Raw genomic sequence first — 19,309 nt, forward strand, 5'->3', positions numbered from 1 at the left:
CTTGAATATGCTCAGAAAGTGAATGTTAATGCTACACAGGTCCAGACAATTGAAGAAGATTAGGCATACAGTACCTTACTAAAATCACCACAGAAACAAGAAATCATTTAATTAATGTCAGAATAGTTTAAAAAACCATTTTGGTTCTACAGCAGAGATATCTTAAGGCTGTCATCAAACTCAACATTTATTTACATCTTAATCTTTTTACTTGAAAATCCAAGTGTGTGTATTAGCTTTATTTTAGTTCACATCAGTGAGAATTGTTAAAGAAGCAATTCAAGTCCCTTGTCTATTTTCCCTTTTAACTACCAGAAGCATGAATACCAACCAAAATATACAGTAATACATCTAATTAAAAATAAATACCAATACAATTCTACTTGGGGGAGAAAAAAAAAAGCTGCTCTGGCAATTTATCGCTTTACAGTTTGGGATTTGTGACTGGCTCTGATAGCTTTTAATAGACCAACAGGAAAGTTCTCCAAATATCTAATTGTGTCTTTCCTTTGCTTAATGAGTTTACATGAAGAATAGGTCTGTGAGATTTCTTCATCATTATACTGTACAGAAGTTTTGAAAGCTATATACCCACTACTACATCTTCAACATATATACTGTATAAAAGGAAGTAACCTACTGCATTAGTATATTTAAAAGAAATGTAAAATCTCTTGCATAGCTTCCTCAATGCCCTGTTTCTGTTGGACCCTGGCTGGGGGGCACACTCTATTCTCGGGGATCAGCAGGGCCGCCGGCAGCTTTCCCAGGGCCCAGGACTTTAGTTTCCACCAGGGCCTCCCGCCCACGTGTCGGCGGCCTTGTGAGTACCTACCACCCCGTTTTCTCTTACACTCCCCCCTTCTCACACACCACCTTGCTCTCTCACCCCCATCTCACACTCCCCATCACCCTTTCCTTCCACCCTCCCTCTCCCCTCCCTTTTACACCCTCATCTCTCAAACTCCTCCCTCTCATTCTGTCCCTCGGGCTCCATCCCACACTCAATATCCTAATTCCCCAAATACACACACAATAATCCCCCTCTACCCAAATACACAATCCCACAATAAGACGCCCTCGCCAAATACACACACACACACACACACACACACACACACACACACCTTGGGTGGTATAAGTGGGTCCTGGGGCATGTGGGCTTAACTGGGATGAGCCTGCTGGAGCACAATGGCTGGTGCACAGATGGGCCCGCTAAGGCCAGCCAAAAGGCATGGGGAAGAGAGGGATAGATGGGCGGTGGCCAGCAAAGGGGAGGGCCCTTCAGTCTTGCAGAGCGTAAACTGTAAGGTTTCCTGCAGGAGGGCCGGGCCCCTTGACTGTCCGGGCCGAGGATAGTAGTCCTGGCTGTCCCCCCCTGTCGGCAGCCCTGGGGATCAGTTTCGTTTTATTATGGAAGGCATTCTTCTATATTTAACAGATTGGGAGTTTACTGAGGACCTGCCGGTGGGGGTACACTATCTTCAGGTATCAGTATTCCGTCACTCTGTGCGCCACCTACCTCATCCATACCTATTGGATCAGGGCTTCACTAGGGACCTTCCGGTGGGCCAGATACAATTATGCTCAGGAGTTTCTACTCCGAGAACTCCTTGCTGAGTACTTGCTCCTCTCCTCTTCTGATCAGAGAACAATCTCTGTTCATTACTATGGGCTCTTATCTTTAAAGGGCACGTACCCCAACTGAAAACAATAAAGATGACAGGAGATTCTTACTATACATAGCTATACACTTCAACATACTTACATAACTTAGAGTGAGGCCCTCTCCAACTGCTACTCCCGAAGAACCTGATTCTATAACAGTCTACCTGGATATATATACTATAGTTGTGATGTCACTATCACCAGGCCTAAAGTATATGTGGCGTAGTTTCTACTGAGTCACCCTATATCAGGTGATGGGAGAGGAGTTTCCCTCTGTGAGTCCACACTGTTAACCCTCTAGGACCCTTAGACTACCAAAGAAGTCCCCACCAGGGGGCAACATATAAATCAGTTAATGTAAAAAGTTGGGCATCTCTCTCTTTACCACTTAAAATCAGTGCGCACTTTGCCTTAAGGATAAAAGTGGTCTTTTTGATTATAAATTGTGAAGTATCAGCAATATACATACATTTTACAGTATGAATGTAAAGCTTTAAAAGAGGTGAATAGGCAAATACTTGTAAGTATACCTTTCTACAATTTATAGAGGTAATTCTAGGGTATCAGCACAATGCTGTCACCTTGTGGCCAAATTTGGAGAACTGATAAAGTCCATTAAAATATAAAGCGTGCATTTACCTTTAAAATCAATAGGGGTTTCTTCTAGATCAGCCAAGCAGCCGATGGGGATGTTTTCAGGTGAAATTCCACCTTTTACGTTCAAGGGTAATTTTGGCCGAAAATGGCACGACAGACTGCTTTGGAGGATAAAGAATATGCCCTTTAGAATTCTGTTATCAATGTAATTAGACATATTGTGCGTTATTAGTGAGAGTTCATGCATTAATCTAAGTCCTGTATCTATAATTAACTTTACATAGAGGAAACATTTTGTTATATACTTTATATGTACTCCTGCTACAAGGTTTTAGCCTGAACACAGCAAATCCTTCTGCTAATATAATTTTCTTATGACTCCCATACTGTACTGCATTCTAAAGCACATTCTAAACGTGTTCTTATAAGGTGTGATATAGTATAATATGTTGTATGTAACATACTGTGTAACAGTCAATCTGAATATGTTGACTCACACTTGGTTGGCAGGTTAAAAGCTGTGATTGTGTGGGCAGAAGTAATGTCACTATCTGCTACTTATAAAGGCTTTCAAGTCTATCTAGGAGAGATCTAAACACATCCTTCTGTCCCACCTATCCCTAGTATGTGCCTGTAACCAAATCCTGACCCTATACAAATCACAGGTATGGACAAGGTTCAAATGATCTACACTCCTCTCCTGTTTCAATAGTCATCTCTCTCTGTGTGGCGATACACATAATCCATAAACTAGTGAGGAAGATTTGAGCTCGGTTTCCAAGCAAGGGCTAGATAGATTTACAGCATATTGAATAGGAGCCTTGGTCTCCATGATTTCCCTATTAATTGCATCATCATACTTTGCGTCATCAACTTTAGGTAGGTGGGTTCAAGTTCAGCCCTCATGAGTATGGCCCCCCAAAAAGCCATGTACTAGAGATTTCTGTAATTAACAAGTACTTAACCAATTAACCTGGAACTACTTGTCACTAAATCAACTTGCTTAGGTATTTGTTCCCCTGAAAAGCTGGTCTGTCCGTGACCCAGGAGACCTGAGCTTGGACCATCCTGATTTAGTTGCCATTCTTGGCCCCAACTGTATTCGGCCTGTTTCTGATCATGAGTAGAGACTGTGAGAATGTGTCCCGGTTCAAACTAGGATTGCACCTCTCTCTTTTAAAATGTAATAAAAATGACTAAGCTTAACTAATTAGCTTGAAAAATCATGTGAAATGAACAAATCAATGTGACCATAATGTGTTGCATTGTGTTGGACTGATTTACTCGTGCCCTGTTTATGGTATTTGAGAGGATTTTTAGGGAATTGTGGCTGACTTTGAATACATTTGGCAAAGTTATGCTGTGCGTGAATATCCTATCTCTGCTATTGGAGCAGGGCAGTGAGAGGCGCACAATACCAGGCTGCAAAGTACAGAGAGTAAGCAGATTCAACAGTTCTGTTCCCTCACAGAACTCTTACCCCAGTCACCTAACAGTAGGGGGGGCAGCCTTCCAACATTAGTGAATTAGGGGCTCAGCAGCATGAGTCTACCAAAGAGGGGCAGGATGCAGCGATCTCCCAGCACACCATACAGGCCGGCTCCAGGACCCAGGCATTTAGCTCACCTGTGATTCAATTAGTCATGGCTAATATGGACCAAAATGCACTGCAGTGATCAGGTCGCTAGTGTCATTCCCGAACAGGTTAGGTGCCTGGTTATGAGGTAGTTATTGTTGACAGGTGACCCTTCCCTGTTACAGCCATATTCAAAAATTAGTTTCTTTGATGGCAGTGGCTAAAATACCTCTTACCCTAGGCAAGATATCCTGTAATCTCAAGAACTTCTTCCTAGGACTTCTTCCTTACCCTAGGCAAGATATCCTGTAATCTCAAGAACTTCTTGCTAGGTTGTTTATATCGGAAATAAAATGTTTTATTTATATACCCTTCCATTTCCAGTCCCTCATTTCATCCATTATGCATTTATTTCTACTGATCACATACAGATGTAGCCCAATCAATCTTCCCCCGAAGCAAAGAAAAACACTATGCTCTGACTCTGGGGAAGATGCAGCCAGGACCTCTTCGTAGCCGGATCACAGAAAACCATGGAGGAACAAAATGGGGCAATATCTGTATACCATTTCTAAACTGGTGTACAATAATATTTGGGGACTTTCAAGTTAACGGGATTCATAGCTCTGCTTATTGCAGCTTTCTTTGCTGTGGCACTTACACACTACTCTCAAAAGAAGACAATAAACATGTCTCCTCTTATTTGTACTGTACAGGGCTTTTCAGGATAAAACACCTCATTGCAGCTTCAGTTTATCTGTATTATTCGAGTGGTATTTTATTTGCAGGCATGTGCAAGAGTTCGACCTACAGTATATACAAAACGTAAATAGTCCAATGTACCATTGTTGTGTCACAATTGGAAGACTGCAGCAAAATATACCCACAATTTGTTACAAATACTGTACAAGCTCATACAATTCTAAATCAATCAATTTCTCAGGTTTAAATTCTTTTTGTGTCTTTATTTCTTGCAGAAATCGAAATCCTGTGCTGCAAATGAAGCCATTTTCTGAGCGGATGTCCACGCGTTGAGAATGCCGCCACTTTTTGGGGATATGGTGGGTGTGAAAGGTGGTGAGCTGAGCAAGGAACAAACCCTCTTCATTGCTTGGGGTGGGCTAGCTGCTGTATCGACATTCCTCTTCCTCACCATCCTCATCTTTCTCTGCTCCAGCTGTGATAGGTAAGATCCAATGCCAGCAGTATATGTGTAATCAAGGACAAAGGAATACATGTATAGTTGAGGTTAGAGAGCCAAGTAACGGCAGTGCTATGAGTCAGCTAGAGGGATTCAGCTAGGAAATACATCATTATGGGCTTGGGATCCCAATACCACAACCTCTTTTGCACTCATGAAGTGAAATATGGCATCACCAGTGGCAGTTAAACCGAGTGGGCAGTAGGGGGCATCCCACTGATGCAACTGAAATGGCAGCCTGTGTATGTTTGCCACACCAGTTTTAGTGCCTGAATCAAGATAAGATTTTTCTTAAATAGTTGAAATGTGCTGGTAGAAGAGCAGAAGAGACCTCCTGCTCAGAACAAACCTTGTTACAGAGATATGTATCAAAAATAAGTATTCGGTCTAAAGCTTTCTCTCCTCCCCTACCTTTGCCAAGGCCTTCCCTCTCCGGGTCCCCCTTTTGTCAGTGACCTCTTCGTCTTCTTCTGTGTGCCACTCCTCTGCCAGTGACCACCCCCTCTCTGTGTGACACTGTTCCATTTTCTCCCCCTCTCTGTGTGCCCCTCTGCCACCCTCTTTGTGCTTCTCTTTGTGCCCCCTTCCAGCTCCCCACTCTGGGTTCCCCTTCTCTGCACGACCCTGGTTATGATCGGGCTGCTGGGGGAAGTGCTGGGGGATCGTGGTGGGGATCGGGCTACTGGGGGAAGTGCTGGGGCTTCAGACGCCTCACTCCTGCCTCCTCCCTCTTCCCTCCTCCTTCCGATCGGGCATGCGGCGGCCATTATTTTTCAAATTAGCGCGACCCGGTTATAACGCGGTCGGATTGGGTGGCCCCCGAGGACGGCGTCATAGCGGGTTTCAGCTGTGTGTGTGTATATATATATGTGTGTGTGTGTGTGTATATATGTGTGTGTATATATGTGTGTGTATATATGTGTGTGTGTATATATATATATATAGATATATATATATATATATACACACACACACACAGCATTATTCTACTTTCACTAAACCCACATGAAACATTATACTTGATGCTGATGTAATCTATATCCCATAATAAGCTTCTATTCATGACACTGCATGTACAGAATAGGCCTCTTTGGTGTTACATAGTCGTGTAATACCACATTTGTGAATAACTTTCATGTTGACACAGTTTTTGTACAGCCCTTATACAGTCCCCCCAGCTATACACTGCATTTGCCTGCATTGGTGTTCAATAATCATTAAGTAAATGTGCTCACTCAAGTTTCTGAATGTCTTTCCGCTATATCATCCTGGATGGCCCTCAGCCGACTCGAACTTAACATGTCAAGAACTGAGTTCCTCAGATTTCCTCCCAAACCTGACCCTACTACCTCCTTCTACATTACTGTTGGCAGCACTATCATACACCCAGTATCACAAGCACGCTGCCTCACATTCTCCTCTCACATTCAAAATGTAGTTAAAACCTGACGTTTTTCCTCCATAATATTGCAAAGGTAAGTTTTTTCCTCTGTCCCTCTACTGCTAAAACTCTGACACAGACACTCATTCTCTCCCATCTCGACTACTGTAACCTTCTGCTGTCCGGCCTTCCTGCCTCTCACCTGTCTCCCCTACAATCTAACCTAAATGATGCTGCCAGAATCACTTTACGCTCGCCTAAATCTCTCAGCGTCTCTCCTGCTGAAATCCCTCTCGTGGCTTCCGATTAAATCCCATATTACACATACAATTCCGCTCATCTCTTTTAAGGCTTTACACTTTTCTGCTCCTCCTTACATCTCATCCCTAATTTCTCGCTATACACCATCCCTACTCTTGCGTTCTGCTAAAGGATGTCTTCTCTCGACACCTCTCTTATCCAAAGCCCTCTCACGCCTTAAACCTTTCTGACTGGCTGCCCCACACCTCCTGCAATGCCCTTCCCTGAATATCCGACTAGCACCCTCTCTATTCACCTTTTAAGACCTATCTTAAAACACACCTGCTTAACAAAGCATATGAGTAGCACCGTGGCTGATACTGTACACTTCATACATCGACCGTGGCCCCTTGCAGACGAACTTACCAGAAAACCTTCCTACTTTCTCTGTACGTTCTTCCTATTTACCAATTAGATTGTGAGCTCTTTGGACCAGGGACTCATTTTCTTATCTTACTTTTATGTCTGAAGCGTTTATTCCCATTATGTGCTGTTTGTGTTATTTTTTATTTATATGATTGTCTCGTGTATTACTGCTGTGACGCCTTATGTACATTAATAGCGCTATATAAATAAAGATATACATATCTACATACTCTTACAGAATTTCTGATCCTCCATCTTACATTGCTGCGTATGTCAGTCTTAACATAGATCTGTTAATCTAGATACTTTTACACAAATTCATTTCTATATATTTTTCTTTTGTATTTCAAAGAGAGAGAAAACCGAAACATCAAAATGGGGACCATGAAAATCTGATGAATGTGGTAAGCATATATTGCATAAAATCCATTTTCTTGGAGGGATTGTCAGTGGCTTTTTACATTACCTCTGTTCCCCGAGCACCCGGGCCAGCTGCTTTGACTACACTGTATGAGACTGCCCTGTTTCTATTATACATACATATATACATATATACATACATACATACATACATACACTCATAATCTCTATCTGAAAAACAAACTAAAAAAGTGCATGCTCCATAACACATACAATTAATAAAAAGTGATGGAATCAGAGCAAGGATAAAAATTATTCAATAATTCAAAAAGTCTAGAAAAAAACGAATATTAACGTTACCACTTGTAAGTCCTATGAACAAAGTACTGCTGGATGTTTTGGGGTTGGTATCCAGATATGCTCAGAAGCTTATATATTGCAATGTTAAACTGCTGTGAGTATAATCAGAGACATTAGTAGAGAAGTTAGTATAGACACCGACTCTGGCACTGAGTTTGAAGCAGGTGAACCTGGTTCAATTCCTGGTGTCAGCTCCTGGTGACCTTGAGCAAGTCACTTTATCTCCCTGTGCCTCGGGCACCAAAAACACACAGATTGTAAGCTCCATGGGGCAGGGACACGTGTCTGCAAAATGTCTCTGTAAAGCACTATGTAAAACTAGCAGCGCTATACAAGAACAAGCTATTATTATTAATAAAATGATGATGTAATATTATAACCTCTGTGTAGATGTCACAGATAGGAGTGATATCCCCAGATGCTAACAACTATGGTACTGTAATCTGGGCTTGACTGCCCTTTCTCCTATACTAGACCACTGGTTACCTCTGAAATTCATAAAATCTAGTCTGAGCAACCAGCTCAATCCGTTATTTCAGATTTCAGCTCCAAACAGCCAGCTCTTTAGTGACTCCACCACAGTCAGCTGTGGTTCCCTTGGGACTGCATAGGTCAAACAAATTGGACTCTGGCAGATAGAATGATAAACTTGAGAAAGTCGCATACATACATTGGCAATCTTTTTTTGCTACTTGGATGATCTGCAACATTGCAATCATTCCAAAATATTGACCTTTTGTCCGCCAGGGATACAACTGGGACAAGAAATAACTGGTGCAGATTATCAACGAAAAGGTACAGATGACGCAGTCTTTATTGCTCCCTCTAGTGCATGATATTGGGATATGTTGGAATATCCTGCACAATCACTGCCATTTAATGCTACAGATGTTCTGTGATTTTTTTTGCTTATAATGAGAGATGGTATATTATCAGCAGGAGCAATAAAGTCTATGTGCTTCAGTATTAAATCACAAATTCTACCTTTTCTGGAATCATCTGATGGATTATATCAGTATTTTTAAACCCATTTTAATCTTGTGACAATATATTTGGGTCATGTGTCCAGGTCTCCCAGCTTCGTATATGGAGCAAAAACTACAGCAGGACACTTAGGGGCCTATGCAGAGAGCAGCGCTATTTCGAAATTCGCCATTTTTTGGAGAAAATCGCGCAGAAAGCAGCAGAAAATGGCGAGTTCCGAAAAATGCGCCAATTTTTCTTTTCTATTTGTAAAACTCGCCTCGCGGCTGGCGAGAACCTCAATCTCGCCAGTTTTAAAAATATCCGTATGCAGAGAGGCGCGAACGGCATCTAGCGGCTGTTCGCGCCAATAAAATGGCGCGATTGTCTCCGTTTTGCCTCGCCAAAAAAAACTGCCGCTCGCGGCCATTGCAAAGGGAAAAAAAAAGGCGCGAATTTGTTTTAACACATTTCTGAAGCGCGCATCTCGCCAATTTAAACTCGCCACACGCATCCATGTTAAACATAGCAGAATTCGCACTTTTCTGCATATGGAGATTAAAACTCTCCAAAAAAGCTACTTTTTAATAAATTCGCCAATTTTAAAATTCGCTGCTCTCTGCATAGGCCCCTTAGTGTGCACCACACTTATCAAATTCAAAGCAAAGATATTGTATTCCTTGTATGTCTATTGCAAATGGTGTGCCCCAGTTGATGAGGAGTCATTGATGCATCGCCCCAACCTCATGGTGATATAGATTATCCTCTGAGAAAATGTCCAAGACACTGTAACTGAACATTAATCAAGTTCTGGAAGTTCCCATGTAGGACACGACAAAGCCACACTTTACTTGTTATTGCCTTATATTTAAGGGCGCAGAGGGTGGGTGATGCATTTTGCCTTTTTTTCAAAAGATTCAAATGTAGATTTCAAGATGGCTACTTTTTGTGACGGTATACACATAACCCATATGTGTATACCATATCTGTGTATAGCAAGCATCTGTTTATACAGATGTAGTAAGACTTGCTGTCCTTGGTGTAGTGGATGAACAAGCAAAAGTCTCTGGCACCGGTGACAAGTCTGCCATGATGGAGCTGCGGGGGGGTCCATGCTCCTGAATGAGACCCCCTGCAGCGTTCATCCTACACATGGTAGCGGCACCAAGGACTGCAAGCTGTGCTACATCTGTATACACTTAAATAAACCTGCATCAGAATTGTTCCTTTTTGGAACCTGTCTGGAGCAGAGAAGTAAATATGCATACCCTGTATTTGTTTTACAGCCTTCGGATAAGGAAACATTCAGCCACTCTATCACCAGCCTGGCAACAGACCCACCTGCCAGTAGTTACCGGAACGGTGCAGTCAGTAATGGTGATGGTGAGTAAACTAATTCAGTGGTCATGATCTCATCTTACCAAATGCTTGTTGTCTTAAGAGTACATTGTGCCTGTGAAAATATATACCTTAGTGGGTCGGTTTAAAACCACATACAGTATTACCAATATAATAATAGTATACACATAATTCTTCAAGTGGAATAATTTTCCAGGCAGCTCTAATTGTATGATATGTTATTACCATATATTGTTATTTCATTAACATTTTGATGTCCAATATTACAATATGTATGTTTTTTGTTTGTTTGAAGTGTCAGAAGATAGTACAACTGCGTGCAGTCAGCCTTATGAAGAAGTGCAGAGTTCTCTCCCCGACCTTTCTGATTCTCAGGACTATACGGGGAAATCCACAAGGTGCCCTCAAAGCAGAGAGTTACCCAGAATCCCTCCTAACAGTAATATAGAAGCTATCCTTTCAACAACAAATGTAGACAATGATGCTCCTCTTGGAACTGAAGGACCCTATGAGGTGCTGAAAGACAGTTCCTCGCATGACAATATTATTGAAGATTCCCTGTACGAAAGTGTAACAGAAATAAAGGGTGTAAGTGCATCAGCCAGTACAGAAGAAAGAGATACAGGCAAAACTCTGGATGTCACTATTCACTGTGTAGATCAGAAGACATCCGAATGCAGGGTGGACTCTGCAGAATATGCCTCTGTAGATCACAACAGAAAGAGCAGACAGAGCATCAATACACAAAGTGCAGCAAGCACTCCAACATCTCAAGAAGATGACGTTCCTCCTCCTGTGCCTCAGAAACTCCTAGATGAGAATGAAAATGTGCAAAGCAAGGAGTTGGAGCAGGAACCAGAGGAACAAGAAGAAACCATAGAGGGAGCAAGTAAAGATGACAAGGTAAGTGAATAAAGTTAGTTGAATTTACATTATAGCCGACATATGCGAAACCGTGCTATTCCATAGACACCTTCTGGAGCTTGAAAACACCTCTCAGTAAAACCCTTACACAATGTATTTCATACTTATTAAGATATGATATGCATTTTGATGTACGAGTTCCATGCATAATGGCTAGAAAGATTTTTAATATCTGAAATAATGACTAAATTGTTAAAAATGGTTGATGAACAGTTACAGTCCATGGCCACTACCTCATTGTAACGCAGTAAATTATTCTAAGTGGGAATTAACTTTAAACTTACTGAAGCAATTCTACTGTTTTGGGGGGAATAATTCAGTGTTCTATTTCCTTTAGTATTCCTGCATTTAGTCCATTGGAACATCTAACCATTGAAGAATTTCTTTCTCATTTTGAGCCGGTTCATAACAGTATAGGAGCACCTAATACAGCTGAACCCCGTTATAACGCGGTCCTTTGCTTCCACATAATGCGATGGCACTGTAAGCGGAATCGTGGAGAGAGAAAAATAGCCGCGATCAGGGGTTCCACGTCCGCCAGAAGGGGGGAGCTGGGGTAACTTTCCCAGCTGTTCCAGACCCGGCAGCGTAGTGGTACTCCCACTCAGGACTTACCCCGCATCTGCAGCAGCAGCTGGCAGCTCTCTCCTCTCCCTGCTTCCGGCTGACGGTGAAAGGAAAATCAGCAAGAGAGCCAGCTCCCTTAAACAGTGTGTGTGTGTGCGCTTAATAATCAATGAAAGCAAATAAGGAGGCACTCACAAACAAGCATTAACCACATCGCCTTGGAACCTCTCTGAGGTTACCAGTCAGCAGCACAAAGAGAGAGTTTATCTGTTTCCTGGCTAGCTCTCCAGTCTTGTCATCTATTGCTGGAAGCTGTCACTCTGCTCAGTACTCCTCGCACTGGCAGCATGCTTCTGTGCAGCTGGATGAAGTCACTCTGGGGTCCTTCAGGAGGGTGGCCAGCAAGTGCCTGTTTGATCATGTGACTTCAACAGGGGTATGATGGGATATACTGTAACAGCTCCGGCAGCACGATCCATGAATTGGAAAAGCAGGTAAAATTGAATTAAGAAAGGTAGGAGATCTTCTGCTTCTTCGCTTCTGAAATTGGGAGCCACGCTCAAACCGCGTTATAACGGTGTTGAGCTGTACTCTCCATCTTCTTCATGATATCCGAGACTCCAAAAGAATAGTTCACATATTAACTACAGTATCTGCAGGGGGTGGGGAGGGGGGTACTGTGGCTACATTTCATATTTCTTCCTAGTTGCAATTTAAGGATTCATTTTAAGATTTAACTCCCAATAGCTAATTACTTTAAGTGGAACTCAGCATGGTCTTACTAACTGCACTTTTTCACACATGAAATGCTCTCTCCCAAGCCCAGAGAGGGCGTTAAATAAATTGTGAAAAGTCTAGTATGCAACTGAGACAAAACCTCCCTGCGGCTTTGTCTTCTCCCTTTATCACAAGGTTCAACCCGAAAATCCAAAACAAAGAAAGCGCAATGCAGATTGAATTAACTAAATACATCTTAGATGCTAAAAAGAGCCATAAAAATGTAGTTAAGTTAACATCACCGATTTAGAGTTTTTGCTATTTTTAGGAATTAGAGTGCTTTAAGAGGTTTTCTTTGCAAACGTGCACCTCACTATTCAATAATGGACTATAAACAATAGTCCCCGTCCCGTCTCCTGCGATGGTAATGCTGGCACCAGTTCCTTATCTGTATCTGCTCAGTGACGTGACTGACGCTGATCTCCATGCGTTCCCCATCAATACACTTTAATGTACAGGGGTCAACAAATAACATACATAGAGGCTTTAAATAGCCCAATCCCTTAAGGGAACAAATCTTTAATGCCTAGTTGTCACATAATACATGACTAAGAGACTGCAATAAGACAATAATTCCATATATTTAAAAAAAAAAATATATAGGAACAACTAATCAATTTCTTAGAATGTTTTTAGAATTTAAATTATCCATTGGCATTATTAGTTTATTTTTTATTTTATTATATCTTAGCATTGTTAATGATAAAATAATTGATAAATATTGCAAAAAATTATTGCAATATCGCTGTTCATATTATTCATTATACTTCTAATCAATTGATTATACTTATAATCAACCAATCATTTTATCAATTCCATTTTACAAGATTTGATAGATAAACGGAATTGTACGTTAGTTTCAGTCATAAAACAATACATGAATTAAATAATTATACAGCATAAGTAAACATTAAAATAGTAACAATTTATATAATAACAGCATCAATCAATTAACAATAAACCCACAATTACATATGTATGTATGTCATTATTTATACAGCGCCATTAATGTGCATAGCACTTCACGGCAGTAATACATGTGACAATCGTATAAATAACAAATAATACAAATAATACAAATAACACATAATGGGAATAAGTGCTTCAGACATAAAAGTAACATTTAGGAAGAGGAGTCCCTGCTTCGAAGAGCTTATTTCAGCAATAAATAACTATGTATATAATATATTAACCAATAGAAACAAGATAATTTATAATATACAAATAATAGATTAATTAAAATGACATGGTGAGTTCCAAACCTACAATCTCAAATAAACTCATTTCATATAAATATTTATCACATCAAAAAGGAGTAATCCTTTAATCATGCAGGAGATACTGGCATGACCCATGGAGGTAAAGTTATCGGGGAGCATGAGGTCCCCGGAGCGGAAATTAACTCCGTCGTCCTCTTCCAATATATGTAACAAAGTAGGTTGCGTACAGTGTTTTTCACTTCAATTTAAGTTGACATTCACATCACCGATAGTCTGTAAATAGAAAGTCTTTTTTTTCCAAAATCTTAAAATGATCACCCTTGAGGGTTACGGCTAGAGCAAATAAGCACAGCCCTTTACAGAATAAATCCACACGCATTGATTTTCTCCTAATATATTTTTTCTTTCCTTCCAGAGACACAGTTCCTTATCCTACAAGTCTCGGGAAGAAGACCCGCGTCTTACAGAAGAGGAAGTATGTACAATATTAGCATTCTACTCTCCACAACTACCAACTTAAGGCCACACACCGTAGCATTAGCATTATGCTGTAATTCCATTGAGAATCTTGTTCACGCTTTTTATTGCACAAATAACCTTTCTTTTTAAACAATATTGCCTTTTGACAGCATCATGATAGTAAATTAATTTCTTAACCAACTACTGTATACTAAAATGTACAATCTTCCCAACTTAAGGACCTAATAGACTGGAACTTTTACTAACTTTAAGCTGTTTTTTTTTTAATGAGGCTTGTGTTTATCCAGTATGCCTTTACTGCTTTCGCAGCCACTCGGATGCATCAAGAATGAGATATAATAAATGGCTGTCATTGTCCTGGGCACTTCAGGGTGTGTTCAGACAAAGGCACATCTCATTTAGCAGTGTAGCTGCATTGTCATTTGATTCAGCAGAGCAGGCCCCCCTATACACTACCACTCCATTCTTGCCTGCGTTTGTTAAAATTATTGCAACCAATGGTGGGAATGGTGGTCTTGGCTGCACCTTACCTTGCTGCAAATACAAGTAGCTACTAATTGTATTGTTATTTTAATGTTATCCTCTGCGCTTGATACAGCCATTACTGGAGTTGTCTACATTGTTTACTCATTTGTCCATTTATGGGAAATCTCAAGCACTGTCCAGTTATCTGAACATCACTAACCTCGCAAGTTCCATGACGAGGACAAATGAATGATGAAAGAAAATCCCTCCAACACTTAAATATAATTTCAGAGGTGTATAGTGTTTAATTTTAGATTACCAATGAATGGTTATTACTAAACATGTGTTGTTAATTTGCATTCACTCTTGTATTACGTGTGAACAATGACTGTTTGTGTTTGGTTTCAGATTTCAGCAATGTATTCTACTTTGTCTAAAACTGGACAGTCCCTCCGGCTACAAGAAGATCTCTCGCATTACTCTTACATTCAAGATGTTGCAGCGGCCCTATCCCCAACTACTTGTAATGGCACCTATGCTACAGTCCGGGACATCGATAAAAGCCCAAACATTATTGACCTGCCACAATCAATGGACAGAATAAATGGGGGGTCGGATCCTGAATATGAAGCCATCGCTACCATAAGCAGAGAAGAGGAGAGGACTATATCCTACTCAAATTCTAACCAAGCTGTTCTCCCACATGGAGAAAGCGACTACGAAAGCATTGGTGATTTACAACAAAATGGGGAATACACAAGACTTTGAGGAGTACAGTGTTGGGATTTCCTTTTCCAAGTGAAATAGCACATGTCTTTTATGGGGCTCCTTGTATTCTAATCAGTGCTGGATTGATTTCACACAGAAAGCACACATCTACTTACAAGAACTGCCTTCCAGCTGCATGAAAATGTTCTATTTTTAACAGGGCTTTTGCGTATTTCCCACTAAGGAAAAAAGTGACATTCATTTTTCTGAATAGAAGTTGAAGCATTGCCAGACATTGAATACTACTGAACTGAACCAGCTTTTAAGTAGTTTCTATCATCTTATATCAAACTTTGTTCCAAGTTTCTCTTTTCAGTAAGCGTTCATAAATCAGTTTGTTATACTGTACACTGCTGCTGTTCAGTGTGCAGTGAGCTCAAGTTAGAAATCAAAGTATTGCAAAATATATTTATTTGTAAACATAAAAAAGATCTTATTCATTAGATAACATCTTCTGATATGTTAGAGAACCTGTGGGTACATTTTAATTGCACCCAACTGAATGAAATGTTAGTTATTGCTACCCTAACATTGTAAATGTAAATATTTTCTCATCTGATTTATGAAAATGTAAGGAGCATGCAAGAGTAAAATGGCTGAATGTTCTAGATTCTCTAAATAACAAATGAAAATACATTTAACCCATTCATGCCTCCATGAGCCATTGATGTATTGTCAAGTCGAAGCTGATACTCGCCATATATGTAAAGTATTGCAAAACGTTACTGCAACATTGACATTCATAGTTATAGATCATTGTAAGAACTAATTTATGGGAAATTCTTCAGCATAGTCTGATTCTATTCACCATTTAAACTCCGTCCTGAATGGTTCTAAACAATATGTGGGCTCCTGAATTCATTGACAATCCAGATGCATCTGTTACTACTCCTAAGTTGTTCATTAGGGCTGAATCGTATTATAGACATTTTTCTACCAGAGTGGACAGTGAATTTGTTGCTTATCTCTCTGACATTGACAGTATTACGACCGAAAAAGTCTTTGCGCTCACCGCTCCTGAATATCCTTTCAGCATCACAGTGCCAACTGAAATATACCAAATATGATATAAGGTCTATGGTAAAGTTTTTTTTGTTTGTTTATTTGTTTTAATAAAAAAAAGTGTCAACTTCCATCTCTTATTCATATAAAATTGAATCCATATTGTATTTTAAGTGATCCCTCTTTTTCCGTTATTATAACAGATACAGGTATAGAGCATGAATGGTGTCAAAAGAGCTTTGTGCTCTCCTGAGATAAAGCCAAGTGCCCCTTCTTTTGGTGACATCTTGACCGGTGTCTAAAGTTAATACAAACAAACTCATGAATGTATTCCTGTTATCACTACAAAACCGAATACCATGAAAAGAGCCAATGTGGTGTCAGCCAATTGGGAAGAAATATGTTGTAAAGAATTGCCACCGCAGCAGTCAGGTTCTCTGCTTGTGATATACAGCTAGCTTTGATGATTTGATGTCTATAATAATGCAAAAGCAATGTATACAGTACGTATATACACTGGTGTGTACTATAGATTTTTTCTTTCTGCCTTGTCCCCCATTGTATATAAGCTTCATGTAAGTACATCTACTGCTCCTCCACCTGCATTAAAGATTTAGATCTATAAGTTTTAACAGTTGTTGGCTATAACATATTTGTTGATGGTAAGTAGAACATTATATAGTGTCTTTAGGGAACAATGGGACACAAAATGGCTCCTGAGCACCTCTCCAATAAAAGCAGGATACTTTATCACCAACATTTTTTGTAAATCAGGCTAAAACAAAGCAGGTTGCTGTTTCGGGAATCACACCGTGCGCTTTTGATAAAAGGGCCTGTGATGCCGAAACATCAGCCTGTGATTTTAGATCAGTATCCTGCTTTTATTGGAGCAGTGCGGAGAAACTTTTTTGTGCTGCAGTTCTACTTCTGACCGTATGGTGTTGACGGTTCTTCCTTCTGCACTCTGACATATGTACTGTGAGTGAGGCGTCCCCTCTTACCCTTTTTCTATAGGGTACAATGGAAGAAATTAGGGATTTTTTTGTAATGTTTCCACTTGTGCCATACAATAATTTGACTACTTAGGCCTTCATCATTATAATGTCTTCGCAGCTTTAAGACATATGCTTGTAAAAGTTGTTAGCTTACATTTATTTATTTTGTACCAACAATCTATTGCCAACAATTTATGTTAACACAAATAAATGGCATAAATCTTGCTCTTAGGTGGTCATCTTTACTTAAGAGGGTATAGTGATGTTTTGTTTTAAAGGCTTCCGTATGTCATCATTGCCAATAGATGGCATAGCAAACTGTCCCACTTTATTTACAAAAGTGCAGAATTGCAGTATTGGACAGTTGCTGCAGTGACGAGGAATGCAATGTATGCATTTCAGTGCTTCAGTGCTTTTATGAATAACTGTCCATACTGGAAAATACTCGGAAGGCTGTAAAAAGAACAGGTTGGTTATTATGTTTTCCAAATGCTTGTTCCAGAAACCGAGTTTGGAAGTGGCAATGTCTGTTGTGAGATTAGAGCTTTCTGCTTTTTGAAAGCAGAAGACCATTAGGGCTGTTACATAGTGCCGGGCGCGCGTGCGGAATTTTAGTTGGCTGACGTAAGTCAGCCTTTCTATAATGGCACGCGCGCACGGCGGGGAGCCGACAGACTGCGGCGAAGATGGAGAAATTCATCTTTTCGCACTGATAAAGGGGTTCACTGTATGTAGATGTATATATATATGTGTATGTGTGTGTGTGTGTGTATGTGTGTATGTATTTGTGTGTCTACACAAATTTAAATATTTTATTTTTACCAATGTTTTTTTTAATAAATAAATTATACATACACCTACATACATACAGATACACACAAACACACACAAGCACACATAAACACACAAACACTGTACCTTCACAGCTTCTATAGTATACATGCAAAAGCATGCGGCACGTGCACGCGCGTTCGCATGCTGTATAGAACGACCCTTAGAATGCAATGTGGTGCAATCTGAAGCTTTAATGCATGAGTCAGTGGCTAAAGAGCTTGTTTACTGTTTTATAGGCATACCGTATATCGTTGCATAATTTAGTACAGAATATCACATGCAATACCACACAAACTCGCATATAGTTTGATATTGTTCTAGGACAATGCTGTACACTGACAGGGGTGCGCAAACTTCCTGGCTGCACCTCCCCTGCCTGCCCCCCCCCCCTGGGTCGTGCCCCCCTTACTTTTTAATGCGGCATCAAATGCTGCCGTGGGGTTATGCGCCCCCGAGTTTACGCATCCTTGCTCTATGATACAAATGTAACTTTTCTCAGCATAACTTTTTTCGCCATAATATAAATGTGCCCCTGAAAAAAGGGACAGGTAATCAAACCTTTGTGAATTTGGGTAAAGTGTAGCCTTAGAGAAAATTTGAAATCTTTGCAAAAATTGCCAATAGATCAGGGTTGCGCAAACTTTTCCCTGTGCGCACCCCTACTTGCTCTCCTCAGCGCCTTACGCCCACCCCCCTCTCTTCCACTGCTCGGCCCCGGCGTCAAATGACGCACGGGGTCATGTAACGTCATGTTGCCATGGTAACGTGACAATGTGACCCTGCGGTGTCATTTGACACAGCGTTACCATGACGTCCCATCGCTGGAAGGGAAGGTAAGTGTGTTATAGAGGCATCACGCGGTCCCCCGGCAATTAATTTCAATGCGTGGGGGCAGAGCACGGAACATCTATAACTGCCACCCCCCCCAGTTTGCGCACCCTTGCAATAGATAATGAGGATGTGAGGATTCGCCGTTCCGGCGTCCCTCATCTGGCTGTACGTCGTGGGCGCTCGTCTGGTCTCCCTGCTGATGCGCGCGGTAGGCTCCGTCCCCGCTCTGTTGTTAAACAACACCAGCATGGCAGTGACGCACGTTCCAGGCTCCGCCCCCGCTCTGATGTCTCAAGGAACCGGCGTGGGAGTATC

General features: G+C 40.8%; 1 protein-coding gene across 6 annotated transcripts in view; it reads left to right on the forward strand.

Annotated features, from left to right (window-relative positions):
- The window catches only part of PAG1 (phosphoprotein membrane anchor with glycosphingolipid microdomains 1), a 258,962-nt gene extending 241,408 nt beyond the window's left edge, over positions 1-17,554 (forward strand). For all 6 annotated transcript variants that reach the window (XM_075583039.1, XM_075583038.1, XM_075583040.1 and 3 more), the window contains 6 exons: positions 4,819-5,027; positions 7,442-7,493; positions 10,059-10,155; positions 10,427-11,034; positions 14,035-14,094; positions 14,973-17,554. In XM_075583039.1, the coding sequence (XP_075439154.1) occupies positions 4,879-5,027; positions 7,442-7,493; positions 10,059-10,155; positions 10,427-11,034; positions 14,035-14,094; positions 14,973-15,332 (1,326 nt within the window). In that variant the 5' untranslated portion in view covers positions 4,819-4,878 and the 3' untranslated portion in view covers positions 15,333-17,554. The remainder of the gene's footprint in view (positions 1-4,818; positions 5,028-7,441; positions 7,494-10,058; positions 10,156-10,426; positions 11,035-14,034; positions 14,095-14,972) is intronic.
- Positions 17,555-19,309: the final 1,755 nt, after the last annotated feature.

The sequence above is a fragment of the Ascaphus truei genome, chromosome 2 (assembly GCF_040206685.1).
Source record: "Ascaphus truei isolate aAscTru1 chromosome 2, aAscTru1.hap1, whole genome shotgun sequence".
NCBI lineage: Eukaryota > Metazoa > Chordata > Amphibia > Anura > Ascaphidae > Ascaphus > Ascaphus truei.